General features: G+C 34.5%; 1 protein-coding gene across 19 annotated transcripts in view; it reads left to right on the top strand.

Annotated features, from left to right (window-relative positions):
* The first annotated feature begins 5916 nt into the window (after positions 1-5916).
* LOC138316334 (sodium- and chloride-dependent glycine transporter 1-like) overlaps positions 5917-15871 on the top strand; it is a 29269-nt gene continuing 19314 nt past the window's right edge. For 14 of the 19 annotated variants that reach the window (XR_011207630.1, XR_011207631.1, XR_011207637.1 and 11 more), the window contains exons 1-4: positions 5917-6074; positions 10402-10636; positions 14753-14887; positions 15085-15385. Coding sequence is in view for 6 of the 19 variants with exons in the window: in XM_069258015.1 (XP_069114116.1) it covers positions 10432-10636; positions 14753-14887; positions 15085-15385 (641 nt within the window). In the remaining 13 variants the exon portion in view is untranslated. Of the gene's footprint in view, positions 6075-7047; positions 7185-7661; positions 7800-10041; positions 10272-10401; positions 10637-13291; positions 13377-14752; positions 14888-15084; positions 15386-15871 lie in introns of those variants that run through there. The other 5 variants (XM_069258019.1, XM_069258018.1, XM_069258017.1 and 2 more) reach the window with 5 other exon arrangements.

Here is a 15871-nt window from a genome sequence, read left to right as displayed (position 1 = left end):
AAGTGGTCAAAAAACTTATTAGAAATAATAGTTTGCTGTTGGGAAACATTTTTGCTGCGTCAAGCCAAATATGAAAAAATTTGCTGAAAAATCACCATTTTTGAACTTAATATAAGATTTTTTCATTTCCTGCGTAGAAATCACTACATATATTGGATTTTTTGTGGTCCTGATATGTATTTGTTGATCAATTGTGGTCATTTTGATACCTCATTTGTCTACTTCGGTTGAAAAATGTCAATGTTATGACAATTTTTCAATTTTTAGTCAAATTCGAGATGGCCACCATCTTGATGACGTCATAACCGGAAGTTCATCCCAACTTTTGCGATGTTAACATTTTGATTTGTGATCAGTGGGTCATAAGGGTTCAGAAAAATATTGGTTCGGAGGTTTGGGGGGGGGGGGGGTGCATGTGGGACCCTCCTAGCCCATGGCCTTTAGGCCTACCTGTACCTGCAGTTATCGTGATTTTTCATGCAACTTTGTAGAATTTAACGATGCATACGCAGTAGAAAGATATAATCTAAAAAAAGATTGTATTGTACAATTTCTTATTGCATATAACTTTGATATTCCATGGTATAAAATAAAAACGTAACACGAGCCTGTGCTTCGTCTAGGCGAAATCTAACTCATTCCTCTCAGGGGGTGTCTTCACCGACGTTCGAGCATATCAGAAAAAAAAATCAATAAAATAACAAAGATTATCGTATACTAGGTATATTAAAGAACAACAAAAACTTTGTAATTTGTGATCAATGTGTTATTATCATTTTTTCACTTTTCTTCATGCTGAAACAACAGCTACATGCACATTACATTTACAAATTTTTATTTTTCCTATTAGGAAATACTCAATCATACATCATCAAAAAAAATAACAATGTTATCTGCTTCTTATAAAAAAACCACGGTTTATAAAAAGCAGAAATCTGGCTTAGCGTTAACGTGCAGATCTTCTGATCTTTCGATTCTCACCACCGGCGGCAATTTTTTTTCGTTTTTTTAATATATCATGAAAACATGCCTATTCAAACTATTCACAATATCTGGCGAGGGCTACATGTACATGTAGCTCTATTACTACAGAGTAAATCATTATATATCTGAGGATTTACATCGGATATATACACGGTCAGTATCTTACAGTAGCTAGGCCAAGTACGTGTCCTTGAATAGGCCTGTTTGTTTTATTTTGGTGTTGACACGGAAAGACGAGATGACTCCTGTCTCCTGGACATTGAAACAAATCATTTATTTCATCTAGGCAAATAATAACTTGAAAATTCCATATACCGCCTGCAAGGAGACGTCCTAGGCCTATCGCTACCCACAATACACTCGATCATGGTCTTATACATATGTATTATGTAACTTTTCATCGATAATTTGATCCGGTGTAACGTTGAAAATGGACCTCCGTTGAAAATTGACCTCGGGTCAGTTTTCAACGTTGAAAACGGAGCCCGAATGCCGTTGAAAATTGAACATGCCGTTGAAAATTGACAGTGTCTAGGGTCAATTCTCAACGGCAGTTCTGTTGAAAAATTGACCGTTGAAAAATGACCTTGGCAAACTATCAACGGATGGTCTGTTGAAAAATGACCCTAGTACATTCACATATATATCTGTTGCACAAACATAATTCTCGAATTCTGTTATCGCCATTGTATTAAATTACGTAATCTCCTCGATTTGAATTGAAATTTGGTATCGTTATCATCGTAACAAATACCCCATTTAAATATTTTAGGTGCTTGTATGTTTATTATGAAGAATACGGCACTACAAAACTTTCATTTTTTCTACAGCCATTTTGTTCGTCCGTGTAGATAATGTTAATTTAATTGTTCTCAAACTGAGGAATTGTTATATAACACTGAGGTAACGTAATAAATAACAAGAGCTGTTGGAGAACAGCAAAGCTCGCCTATTCAGAAGAATTTGATGTTCAAGTATTTACTATTTAAACATGGAAATATGACAAATTAACAGACTCAAAAACTCCCTAAAGGGCCCCAAATTGGTTGTATTATCACGTTCAGCATCCATACACATTAGGAAAATAAAATCAGAAACATTTATGATGACTAAGCTTAAACAATAGACAAAATAGAAACTTGCTCAAAAACTTTAATATGGAAATATGACAAATTAACAGACTCAAAAATCCCCTAAAGGGCCCCAAATTGGTTGTATTATCACGTTCAGCATCCATACACATTAGGAAAATAAAATCATAAACATTTATGATGACTTAAGCTTAAACAATAGACAAAATAGAAACTTGCTCAAAAATTTTAACATGGAAATTGGACGCTAACGCTGACGCCGACGCCGACGCCGGGGTAACAACATTAGCTCTCCCTATTCTTCGAATAGGCGAGCTAAAAAGGAATTGTTGTTATCAACTGCATGCAAAGTTTGTACTGTGTGGTGTTCACTTCCGAGTACCAGTGGATAGTGTTACAAAACTATAATTATGGGATATTATTAATTTGTTTCTTAATGATTTTTATAATAACATTTTCGACGATTTAACGTTTGTCAGATATTCAGTGATTATTAATATTTATTTATTCCCTGCAATACAAGAATACATGTATTACATATCTGCGTATGTATCAGTTATGTTGTGGTATGCGTATGGTTGTGATGTGTTGTTGTTGTTTTGTGGTTGTGTGTTTTTGTGTTGTGTGTTGCTTGTTGTGTGGTGTTTTTGTTTTTTGTTTTTTTTTGGTGTTGTTTTGTTGTTGTGTTTTTATGTTGTGTGGTGTTGTGTGTTGTGTTGTGTATTTATGTGTGGTTATGTCATGTTATTGTGTTGTGTGTCATTGGTATGTTGTTGTGTTGTGTGTTGTTGTGTGCTGTGTGGCTGTGTTTTGTGTTATGTTGTGTTGTTGTGTGTTGTGTTGTTGTTCCGTGTTTGTGTAATGTGTTGTTACGTGATGTTTTTGTGATGTGTTGTTGCGTTATGTTGTGTGATATTGTGTTGTTGTCGGGTGTTGTGTTGTTAGGTGGTGTTGTATTGTTGTTGTGTTGTGGTGTGGTTTTGTTGTGTGTTGTTATGTTGTGTTGTTATGTGATGTTTTGTTGTGTGATTTTGTGTTGTGTTACGTTGTGTGATGTTGTCGTGTGTTGTGTCGTTGTATGTTATTGTGTTGTTTTTGGGAGGCGTTCTATTGTTGTTGCGTGGATGTGTGTTGTGTGTTGTGTTATGTGTTGTTGTGTGATGTTCTGTTGTTATATTGTGTTGTGTTGTGAGGTGTGTTGTGTTTCTGTGGTGTCGTGTGTTGTTGTTAGGTGGTGTTGTATTGTTGTTGCGTGTTTGTGTGATGTGTTTATTTGTGTTATGCTGTGCGATGTGCTGTTGTGTTGTGTGATGTTGTGTTGTGTAATGTTGTTGAGTGTTGTTGTGTTGTTGTTGGATGCTGTTGTATTGTTGTTGCGTGGTTGTGTGTTGTTGTGTTGTGTGATGTTTTGTTGTGATGCTGTGTCGCATTGTTTTGTTATGTTGTCTTGTGTTGTGTGGTTTGTGATGTTGTGTTTAGTGTGATGCGTTGTTGTGTTGGGTGATGTTATTTTGTGTTATGTTGTGTTGTGTGATGTTATGTTATTTTGTTGTGTTTTGTTGTGTTGTGTGATGTGTTGTTATGTGGTGTTGTGCGGTGTAGTGTTGTTGTGTTGTTGGTGTGTTGGTGTGTTGCTGTGCTGTGTGATGCTGTGTGGTTTCGTGGTGCTGTGGTGTCGTGTTGTGTTATTGTGTAAAAACGAGTTCTTTTGGGGTCACTTTTCAACGGGGTCAATTTTCAACAGGTCGGTGTAAAAAGTCCGCTTGAAGTTCAGTTTTCAACGGGGGTCCATTTTCAACGTTACACCGGATATATCTGTCTTCGACAGTTATATTTAGAATGTACAAGATAAAAACAACCCACCTCAACTGCTATTCCGGGACCGTGAAATGTAATATTGGTCACCTCAGCCCAAGCACAGGGGCACGCAAATTATTTATCATGTAAAATAATTCCTATGTACGTCATGTCCACATGACTGAAAATTGCGAAAAATGAATTATATATTATGTAAATATCGGTTAGCTTGTAATAATAATAATACACAGAATAAGGTAAATCAACTAATATAAAAATGAATGCATTAGCACATTTACGAAGGCTACTGCGACTTCAGGATTTTAAGACTTGTAACCGAATACTTATCAATAATTCTACATGTATAGGACATAACTAGACATCATAGCAAGGTCTACAACTTATCAATATCTCAAAATATTGAAAACCCTGCAATCACAAAAACTTCAATTACGACGAATGAGTTAGAAACACATGCAACTGACAAATATCATTTTCAGAAAATAGCCTAGCTACAGTGCATATGTGCATACACTATTCGATACAAATACAAAACGAAATAAAAGATATTACAGTTACTAAAATGTTCATCGTTTTGTATATTTTATTGGGTCATAGGTTTTGGTTTAAGACGGGAAACTGTTACCTGGCAGATCATATACAAAATGCTATCGATTAGAAGGATGCTCTGGCGGTTATTTTAATTACATTCAAACTCCAGGTGTGACCATCAGGTTAGTACTGTACGGGTTTAGAGTCACCTGTGACACTCGGAAACAGTCAGATGTGAATAAATTAGCCATGGTCGTACAACAAATGTAAATTTTGACTGAGGAATGTGTTGTCACCTAATAAAACACTAAAACATCCTGCCTTTATAAATGATGTGAACATAGCTGATACATCGACCGGATCACTATCACGCAACAAACACCACTCGACGTTAACGTATCACACAGATTAATAAAAATGATTTCTGGGATGATGTAGATTAGACAGAAGGGAGAAACAGGTCAGGCCATGTTTTGTTGTATGGGTCTATTAGATAAGAATGTTTATGAGTAGATATGTAGGTTTAAGGACACGACGAAGTGATTGACCGAGCTAGGGGATGGGTCAGTCTTTTGTTTGTGGCAATTGTTTATTTACGTAATTGACAGTTCAGGACAATGTATGATAATACCTGTCTGGCACAAACAAATACACCATGCAGGGTTATCAAAACTAGTGTTGTCATAATGCATATATGTGTTCTAAAATAAACCATGAGGAAATCATACTTAGTACATAATGTAAGCATGGTATTAAAATGATCGACTTTAATGCCTTGATCAAAAGCATTTTGATTTCATGTTGCAATATTTTAAATAGCTTATATGTGTACATGATTAAGACATTGATTACTTCGATAGTGCATTTTACATTATTATCTAGAGAGAAGGCCGCCCAAAAACTATGCATATAATTAGAATATTTATGTTATTTTTCATTAACATATATGGGCAAGACAATGTGAAGTATGATGATTGTTACTCCTATTAACAGGCAGGTCCATAGCAACATTGCCATGAGGCCAGAACCTGACACTGCACCGCGGACATTCCTAAACTGTATCATTAAGGCTAAGATATACCCATCATTGAATTCTTGGTTATACCTAAAATTCATTCGATATGATATATATACACAAATATTTCATTTTCCAACATCATAGTGTAACGAAATGGACTCCTTCTTCTACTGAGAAAGCCATTCAACGGAATGAAATTCAATGCAAATTATGGTATCTATGCAAACTTTGTAAAGCAATTACACTAAACCATTTTAACGGGTTTTTTTATGTAAGCCTGAAAGGTTATTGTTACATAATATTCCTTAGTCCGGGCAATGATTGTAGGAAGATTAAAGATGGGTTTGATTTTCTTAGTACGTTAAATATATATGTGTAATCACATTGATTCGCCAATCGTTATAATTTCTTAAAAACCCATGCATTAAATTACGCTTTCAAATATTTGAATCTGCCAGCCGACCAAACACAGCTCACTGTCTATAATGGGGAAATATGAATGGCCGCTACACACATGCAAGGTCACAGTGGAAAAGTACCAGCACACGGCGGGAGGGACTGAAGCGCCTTCCGGCCTCCCATTACTGACTAAGAATAGGTCACTTGCCACACAGCACGTGCGCTACATACAGGTAGGTTGCTCTTATTTCTTTCTTTTGGTGCTTATTCATCATTAGATTAAAATGAACATCTTTAACTATACCTTAGAGTTTTACTGTAATTAGATATTATCAATTTGTTTAATATCAGGAGTTTCTTGTTTCTTTATCAGCATTAAGAATATAGTTAACGGTTATTGAGTTTGACAAGTGAACCATCTTGAACCATTCAATTAAAGGCACACACTCTCTCCATCTTCGAAATTTACACGTGAATAGACAAAAGCGAGTGAGCTCGTTGCATTAAAATATATTGTAGTAAAACTAAATAAAAGCATAGAAACAAATAACCGAAACCTTTACATTGAATGCAATATTCTTCGTAGTTTTTATATTATGTTTAGTAATAACTTATAGGACATTTAAGTGATTTGCTGTAATATCATAAAGATAATTCTGGAAGTTCATTTTTTGTTCCCAATTTTATATGTATAATGCAAGTGTATGTCAATAGCTATTAACAAATATTTCCTCTTCATGTATTAACTTATTGATGTTCACTTTTAATCTGATTTAGATATTTTAGAAACAAAACAATTAAGGTGTTACAAGTTATGCTTGTTATACTAATGAGAGTTAAAAGTACAATAAGGGGCGGTATTCATGTCTGGTAAATTGGCATTAATGCATAGAGCAATATTAATCCAGCAAAATACCATATTAAATGTTATCTTATAAATTATTGTAAATTACAGAATCTATATTACTTACCGAATGAATTATAATTAGCTTAACATATGCAGCACGGCTACAACCTGACTTTGAATACATCAAGTTTATTGCATGGCACTACGACATGTGATATTAAATAATGCTAGCCGAAATATGCGAAGGAGGAATATCGAATATATGTACATGTATATTTACCAAATTGGTGTTCTACACACTTTTGTAACATTCATGGACGCAAACAATCATTTAAATTAATGACACAATATGACCTTAGCGATGTCCTGAATTTATCATGTGAAGTAGCCGAGTTCTTGAGACAGCAACCACTTACACACACAAACGGACTATCCTGTGGTCAGGGCACGAGTGCGGACCACTGACCGGGTCAAATACATCTTCCTTTAGAAACAGGTGTAGTATTGCGCCTTGACACATTATCCTAAACGTAAAATGCACACATATCTTTGAATGAAAACAACATGCAAAAGTTGGTGGTGTGCTTAATTTGATTAGTCTAGAACAAAGTCATTACTTCATATAAAATAAGATATTAATGAACGTACAGTTGTAATGGGATTTTATGAAAACGAGTCTTCAAAGGTTATTATTTTGCAAAGACAGTTTTGTTCATTTTTATCACTTAAATGGAATTCGACTATCTTGCTTAAATATTTGTTATTTATTTCTTATTTACCTGGTAAATAATCTAGTTCGCATGACTACTAACCGCTAAATATTAACCAAGCAATTTTATAGCTAAAGTTTGATGAAAAACAAATGTGTCGATAGAAGAACGATGACAAATAAAGTCAATCGGAAAAAGACATTAAAACATATTAAGTGCTTTACTTACTATCGCGGACATGGCGTGAAGGAGATAGCGTTAAGTTGCTTACAAACTATGATGGATCGGAAATGACTTTACAGAATACCTCGACAAGAGAATGATAAACTAAACAATGAATTAAAACGAACATTGTAAGGATACATCTCCATTATTTGGAATATATTTCTCTGAGAAAATCCGTAAGTATCTAAAACAAAATAAACCTTATTAATATATTAATCATATAAATAATTATATAAGTATTACAAGCACAATTCGGTCATAAAGATAACCGTTTGTTAACGTTTGTCTGACATCAGCCGACCTCAGGTCCACACAATCTACTCATTCCTATTTTCTAAGCATTTTTATGGGTAAAACTGTGTTTACTTGTGTCTATTTCTAGCCTTAGGACAGGAAAAGGCACATACCAATATAACTGAAAAGTCATTTATAAATCAAGCATTATGAACATTCTTAAAATAGAAGCCGCACCAGTTCAGATAATTAATCTCTGACAGAAAGTAGATGAAATCTCATTTGTGTCTGCGAACGTAGGACCTGCAAATTCTTCAAATAGAAAAATGCATTTTGAACAACAAACGTAAAAAATAAACCAAGTCCGGTTTAGTATATAGACACGTTTGTATTGAGTACATATGTTGTTGATATGTGATACGGGGTGATTTAATTCATGTATGTCATGTGTTCTTTGCATTGTGACAATGGTTGCAAACATACTAGACGGAATTTCTTATGAAATGTTTTAAATAGATAAAACGCGACATATAATTGAATTACACTACAATGGAACGGTGGAGTTGCATAATTCGCCAACGCCACTTATGTCTTTGAAATTTAAATTAAACATCTAGGTGCAATACTAGCTTTTACGTGTGTTTGTCATCTCTTTTGTCGTTCTTGAAAATGCATAAAAGACCTTAAATCATGTTTACTAACAATACTCTGGTTGTGTCGCAAGGAGACTCCCCTGTGTCCACATTTTGAATATATTTCATATGCTGATGAAAAAGGCTTCATTGTTTATGTTATATCTATTCAAAACGATATTTACTAAATCGTTTGACAACTAATTGATTCTTCAAGCAAACAAATTTCAATAGATTTTAAAGGATAAAAGTTATAGATTTTGGTTTGCTCCAAAATCATTAAATCATTTAAAACATACCACAGTACCCTTTAGCACATATTTTTTTCAAGACATTGAAATTCAGGTAAATATATATCAAAGGCTACAATAGGCTACTTTTGATCAATCTAAGTGACCTACTAAAATAACATGAAGTGATTGAGCTTTTTTTTTTTAATAAAATGCAATACATACTATAAAATTAGTGAATATATATTCTTGCATTTTCCCTAACAGTACAAAACATTAAGAATAAAATATACTCTTGAATGAAACAAATATATATATTTGTATTAGCAACTCAATCTCAATGGTCACCCATTTTGTTACCGTAGCAGCCAATCTTTTTTTTTATTATACCATATTATGGTATACCTCAGCATACCTCAAAGCCCCGTTAAACCAATTTTCACTAAAATCTAACATTATCTAAATTTCAGCCAATCGGTTGTCTCCATTTTGTTACATATGTACCATGCCAACAATATTTTTGAAAGTATTAGCTTCCAAGATTACACTAATTTCCGCTTAAATCAAACTCTACAATCGTATAATGTAAATGTATAGTTAATGTGTATTAACAAAAATGTGCTCAGTTGCTACCTGCACTCCCCTCAAAGTCGCCCAAAGACTGTTTTCACGGCATTAAATTTTGAAATTAATTTACATTTTTGAATTTTTGAATATTGAAAATATCTTAAGACTATTTAAAGTAAAATCGTGAAATACACCTTTGGACAGAGTGAAATGAGATGACGAAGAACATTGTTTAGTTTCAGTTATTTTCCCCAAAAGTAAAATATGTAAAAAAATAATTTTTCAAACAAAACTTTCAGTTCAGAATGTAAAAGACATAGCTCTGATATAAAGTATTAGATCTTCTTAAATGATTTTGACGAACAAATGCAGAATATTTAGCAAATGACGTCCCATCTCAGCACCTCTGTGCTGGTGGTTATAATGAAAAGGAACAAAAATTTGAGGACCTATAGGAAGGATTAAACAAACCCTCCAAATGTAAGCATTTCTAACGATTATATACCTGCTGTACTTTTTTGTGATAACCTTTACTTTGTGTGTTATAATGTGACAGCAGTGTTATAAATTAAATGGCTGTGTTCCATATTTAGTTCGTCTATCCAATCAATACTGTGCAACATGAGTTGAAATTAACATCTTTGAAATCATAGGCGACTTACGAAATGTATTTCATATTCACGAAACTACTTATTATCGATTTTCGAAATGAAATACGTCATTTATGACCTTAACCTTCACGTGTTTGTGTCATGGAATGTTCCAGTTTGTAGGACTTTGCCGTAGACAGGGAATACTTTTGTAACACAATCAGTTGAAATCGACACGTTCTGATAGCCTTATTTGGTTCGATTGGAACACCATATAAACAACAACACTGTACACACTATAACAAGGTCTACACACAGTGACAGGTCGGTATTACATCACAGAGGAGGCCGAGTACTAACCATTAAAACTGCGGGGTATCCTTAAGTGGTATCAGGTGCATCTTAATGATAATTGCTTATAGCCAACTGCCCTATTATTGTTGTAGATCTTTGACTCTGTCAAATTGAACGTATGCCGAACGCCGACTTACATTTGACACGTAGAACATAACTATCTTTGCACAGTTTCAGATAGGGTTGAAACAATAAGGCGAAATGGAAGACAAGAACCAGATGTCGATGTGTGAGAGGGACGATGAGACTAGCGATGTCAGTAGCGATGACAGCAGTAGTAAGGACGAGGGACGGGAAAGAGACGTGTGGTCGAGGAAAATAGAATACATCCTATCATTGGTGGGTTATTCTGTCGGCCTCGGCAATCTCTGGAGATTTCCTTATCTGTGCATTAGGAACGGTGGAGGTAGGTACTGTTCATTTGTGTTTGCAATTTCATCTTAGAAGAAACAATAGATGGTAAAATTTCAAAAATACTGAAACAGATATAAGGAAATCTAAACAGAATAACAATGAAATATAGTTATTAAACACACATATCGCCCAAAACTTTAAGTTAAAAGGTCACTTTCATAAGTGATAATTTATCTTATTTACAACTAATCATAATTACTGCAACAACATAAATGTCTGTCTAAACAAAAGAGAGAAAATAATCATATATAATATTTAATGCTATGCTGAAATTGTCATTTGAAATTGAGATTTGAACCTATTATATTAAAGTGAATAGTCGGGCAAAGAAAACCAGTCTAAATGCGTTCATTGGCCTTCCAAAAGTTCTCACATATTAATACGACGGTCAAGTTCTGCTTAGTTTCCCAGTTCTGACCATTTAAGTAAAGGAAAGTTGAAAGCATTGAAAGCGAGGCTGTGTGGAAATGTAACCACGGACATAGTGAGCCGGGAGGACGTTTTAGAATTCCCATACTTTAAATTAATTTCTTCGTACGCAGACAGACTTTGGCGTGAGATTTTTTATTTTTCCATTTCATAAGAAATTAAACTGGATACATTCACACCATTTTTACCGACTTTAGCCATCCTTGCCCGACTGTTCGCTTTAAGACTACTGTTTATTTAATTCGTCTTTTCGTCATTACTTATTCGTTCATTAATATTTCAAGAACGTGTTTTTTCCTACGACATTTACCTTGCTCTAATGATACAATAAGCTTCCGAGTGGTAATGTCAGATCTCTTGAATGTTTTGTCAAATGACAACAACACCAGTCGCAATGAATGTATCATAATATACAAGATAATGCATGAAAAGAAGATCTTTCGGTAATATTGTACAATACACCCATGTTGTCTGGGTATGTAGCTACCCATGCAATACAGCCTCGTGAAGTCACTGCATTCACAAAAATGCTGTTATCTTCGTCAAAGATTGACGTCATTTTAAGAAACGTTGGTGATTTTACTGTAAAACAACGCATCGTCGATGTGACATATCAAAAGCTCTGATTTGGATGTGTAATCCTAAACCCATTAGCCGCTATGAAAGGAATTTGGGAATACTTGTCCTTAGCTATAGTAGCCTACTACTCGCATTCTTCAGGGATTCCTTTGTGTTGTATAGTAATGTGATTTCTTTTACTATCTACATGAAACCCGATTCTGACCATATCACCACTACAGATCTTTAAATAAAATGGATGTATACAGTACAGGTACACAAGGTACAAAACTATTCCATAAAGACATTGATTCTGCATACAGCCTACTTTCATATTGTAAGTAGGTCTTTTTAAATGCCAAAATATTCCATCAAATAAAACGTTTATTTGTCCTTAACATGCACTCCCTGCACAGACCAATTTCGCTGGGTTTTTTTTATCAAAGAATAAGATCAGGGGTATTTGGCGATAGGCTAGTACTTGGTAAACATATTAAGTAGCGGACATGTGAAATTGTGTTTCATAACAATATCTTGTAAATTAAATGAGCTTGATGTCAAACAGGCAGTGACACGTGATCGACTTGTTTAATCATCTTTATTTAAAATGAATTAACAGGTATAAGTATTTGGTCGTAAACACGCAAACGAACATGTACATTAGTAGATAGAATGTCACTTATTTAATACGAATGATGTTCACTTCCTTATAAGTTTACATGCAAACAAATACACACTATTATGTTCGCATTAAATATCCTAAATTATAAATAAAATAGTCAATATTCTGATGTCGTGTCAGATGTCAGTTTCTCATAAACAGCTGTTCAGGAATTTGCTGTTGTTTTTTGTCATTCGATTCGCTGTTTGTAAAGTGATATATACATACAGACATCTTGTTTCTTCATTTGCAAATTTTGAAATTTTGGTTATCATTTGATACATAAAGTCCGGTCACAGAAGGTGCCTCAAATACTAACTGTACGGAACATTACATTGATGCTGCTTTACATTGTTTGGTTCGCTATAACATGCGTAGAGAAAGTAAAACAGCATCGCTTTCATACACCTTTCACGTGATCGCCTCCTGACTCCCCATGCCAGCTGATGGTTCATGCGCTGCACATTACATTGCGTTTTATCGTGCGATTTAACATTTTGGTCTTATCACATTTTTACTCATTAGCTAATGTCTTTTTTTAGATAAACTCTATATGCTAACAACACTAACATCAGGACGTCAATTCATAAATTGAAGATCAGCCATCTGTTTAAAGTAGTTGAGCATTAGTTGATGGGAGTAAGGAGGGAATTAGTTCCATCAACCTGATAGACTTCTATAAGTGAGAAGGACTACTAATGATTTAAACCATTACAATAGAACAGTATTCATATTATATTTTTGAGATTACCCTTGAAATGAGACTCGGGCTAAAACTTTATATATGAATTGAAGAGGAATAAGATTATGTTTCCTTCTCCAATATGTTTCTATAAAAGATATATCAGTATTGAAATAACTCTGTGTAAACTATTTTAAACAATAAGTCACTAAACGAGTTATGTTTAAGTGGTATCAAATATTTGATTTTATACCAAAATATGTTATATGTATTGAAAATTTCTGCAAGCTTTATGACACAATAACAGTTTATTTTAGATAGATTCTCACGTGTTCGTGTCCGCACCAGAAGCTGGAATCTATTAAACCCGAACTGTCAGTTTAACCTAAAAAAGATGATAAGGTTAGTGGTATGTAACAGCGGGCTATAAATCATGACTCGGTCGGACCCGTGTCTGGTCGGATTCTGTTATATAATTGTGTTATCTTTATACAAAAAAAAATAACAGGCTCTCATCATATAATCGAGGAATTTATACAATTAACAAATTTTTAGCTAAATTTTAGCGCAATAAGGGTGTTGAATCGATTATCGTAGTGATGATGTCACACATAGGCATACATTGCTAAATTATTGGCACACCGAAATTGCAATAACCACAAATATATTTTAGTGCAGGTTTTTCATCGCGAAAAAAATAGTACTGGAAAACAATTTTAACAGTAATTCCACCTGAAATTCTATTATATGTATGCAAGCTTTAGAGATATTAATGAAAACCTATCATCAATGGTGCATGAGAACATAAATAAGCCTATAAGGTTATTTCAAAATGTAACACAGCCGTACGTTATTAATGTTAGCATTTAACGTGATGACGGAGCAATCCGATCTGTACCCTACACAGACCCAAGTTTTATTTTCGTCTGTGTAATTGTTAGTTTACAGTCAGATCTTCCGCGTTCTGGTAAGGCCACCACCCCAGCGATATGTATCGGTGTATACTCATTGGATGTCAGAATACACTAGAGGGGGAACTGCCAGATATGATTATGAATGCTGCTAGGTGCATAAGCCAACTCTAGTTACCTATCAATCATGGGTCACTATGCTTTGGCAAGAGGCAAGGTCTAGCAACCTTAGTCTCACATTTTACAACGTCGTTAACCTACCAGAAACAACTGAAGTAAAATACAGGCTTCTGTAACTTGATAACATGTATCGAAAGTAAAGCAAGATAATGGGTCTTTATCATTTTCTCCTTAAGATGTTCACCGTGTTCCTATGTTGCTCTATATATAGAACGGAACGTGCGAACATGCTTCACATGAACAATTCCATTAGTCTACATGGCATTCCCCCGTTATATGCAGACACTACATTGTTACTTCTCCGTTAAAGTAAAATTTAGTCCAATAATTATAATGTAATGCGATATTGCAAATACTATTAGAATATGAACACGACTAAAAATTAATAACTCTTATCTATTCAGAGTAAAACACTATTGTAGCTATGTCGCGTAGAACGAAGTAACCAATCAAAGATCAATAAACAAACGAACTAGTAAATGAGTGAACTACAATATCTATCAATTGTTTCTTTCCACAAGTTGATAGCACCTTATTGTGAGATGCACGCTTGGTTTGGAAGCATTTTACTGTGGATTATGTAGCTTCATTACGCAGCGCATTTTGTTTCCTGGTTTAGGCAACCAATATTTGTTTTGAAAAAAAACGTACGAATTATTATCTGATGAGTTATCCTATCCTTTACAGGTGCCTTCCTGATCCCGTTTTTCTTCTTCCTGTTTCTCTGTGGTGTGCCATTATATTTCATGGAAATCTGTCTTGGACAGTATTCAGGAAAAAGTGCTCTAGTCGTCTGGAGTTCCATCGCCCCGCTATTTAAAGGTAAATTTACCTGCATAAGATACATTAATCTGCACGATTTTCCGAAATGAAATACATTTTTATTTGCTTTCCAAGATACAATATACGTATATCACAGAATGATCGATGCATGGGACAATAAACAATAATTCACTTTCAATTGAAAACAATATTTTTCCACTTACTTCATCTTCATTAGATTGTTTATGATTTTACAGGTATTGGTTTTTTGATGATAATCATATCTGGTATTGTGTCGTGGTACTACAACCTCGTGATCACGTGGGTGATATACTATCTTATCCACGCCTTCTTCCCAAATATCCCATGGGCCAGCTGTGACAAAAGCTGGAATACTGACAAGTGTATTGTGAGCAGGGCTGACCGCCTATTGATGACCAACACAACATCTACGGCCAACTTGACCGGTATCATTGATGGGGATGTCAGTAGCTACAATAGTACAGGCAACCTGACAGCTGACCTTACCTATAACACAGCGGCCTTCGAGTTTTGGCAGTACGTATCCATTGTTTCCGGTCATGTATAATACAACTGATAAAAATGGAATGTTTTATTAGAAATAATACATATGAAAGGTAGATTTTTGGCTTCACGGTTAGGATTACAAACTGATTCTATAGTTATACATTTCTTCGACTAAAATAAGCTATTGTTAAGATAAGGTATTGTCTGTAGGTCGGTAATTTTTTCCATGTACTCCGCCTTTCCCAACCTCCAGAATCTTAAACGTCCTTAAATAACCCTTTCAGAGAACTTAAAATCCCGTTAGGCGCGAACGTATTGAAATAAATCGATGGCGTTAGCAATATTTTCTATGAATGTATGATTGATACACCAATTGTATGTAATATGAGAGTATATTTAATCGGGATAGCATATCAACTACAGGAAATTACAGCTCTTTAGTCGTAAACATATGATTGGAATTTAATTTCAATTAAATATGATAATCTATCTCGCAGACATTCATATCCAGGCATG

The sequence above is a fragment of the Argopecten irradians genome, chromosome 2 (assembly GCF_041381155.1).
Source record: "Argopecten irradians isolate NY chromosome 2, Ai_NY, whole genome shotgun sequence".
NCBI classification, from domain to species: domain Eukaryota; kingdom Metazoa; phylum Mollusca; class Bivalvia; order Pectinida; family Pectinidae; genus Argopecten; species Argopecten irradians.
This window is presented reverse-complemented; position numbering and strand designations above follow the sequence as displayed.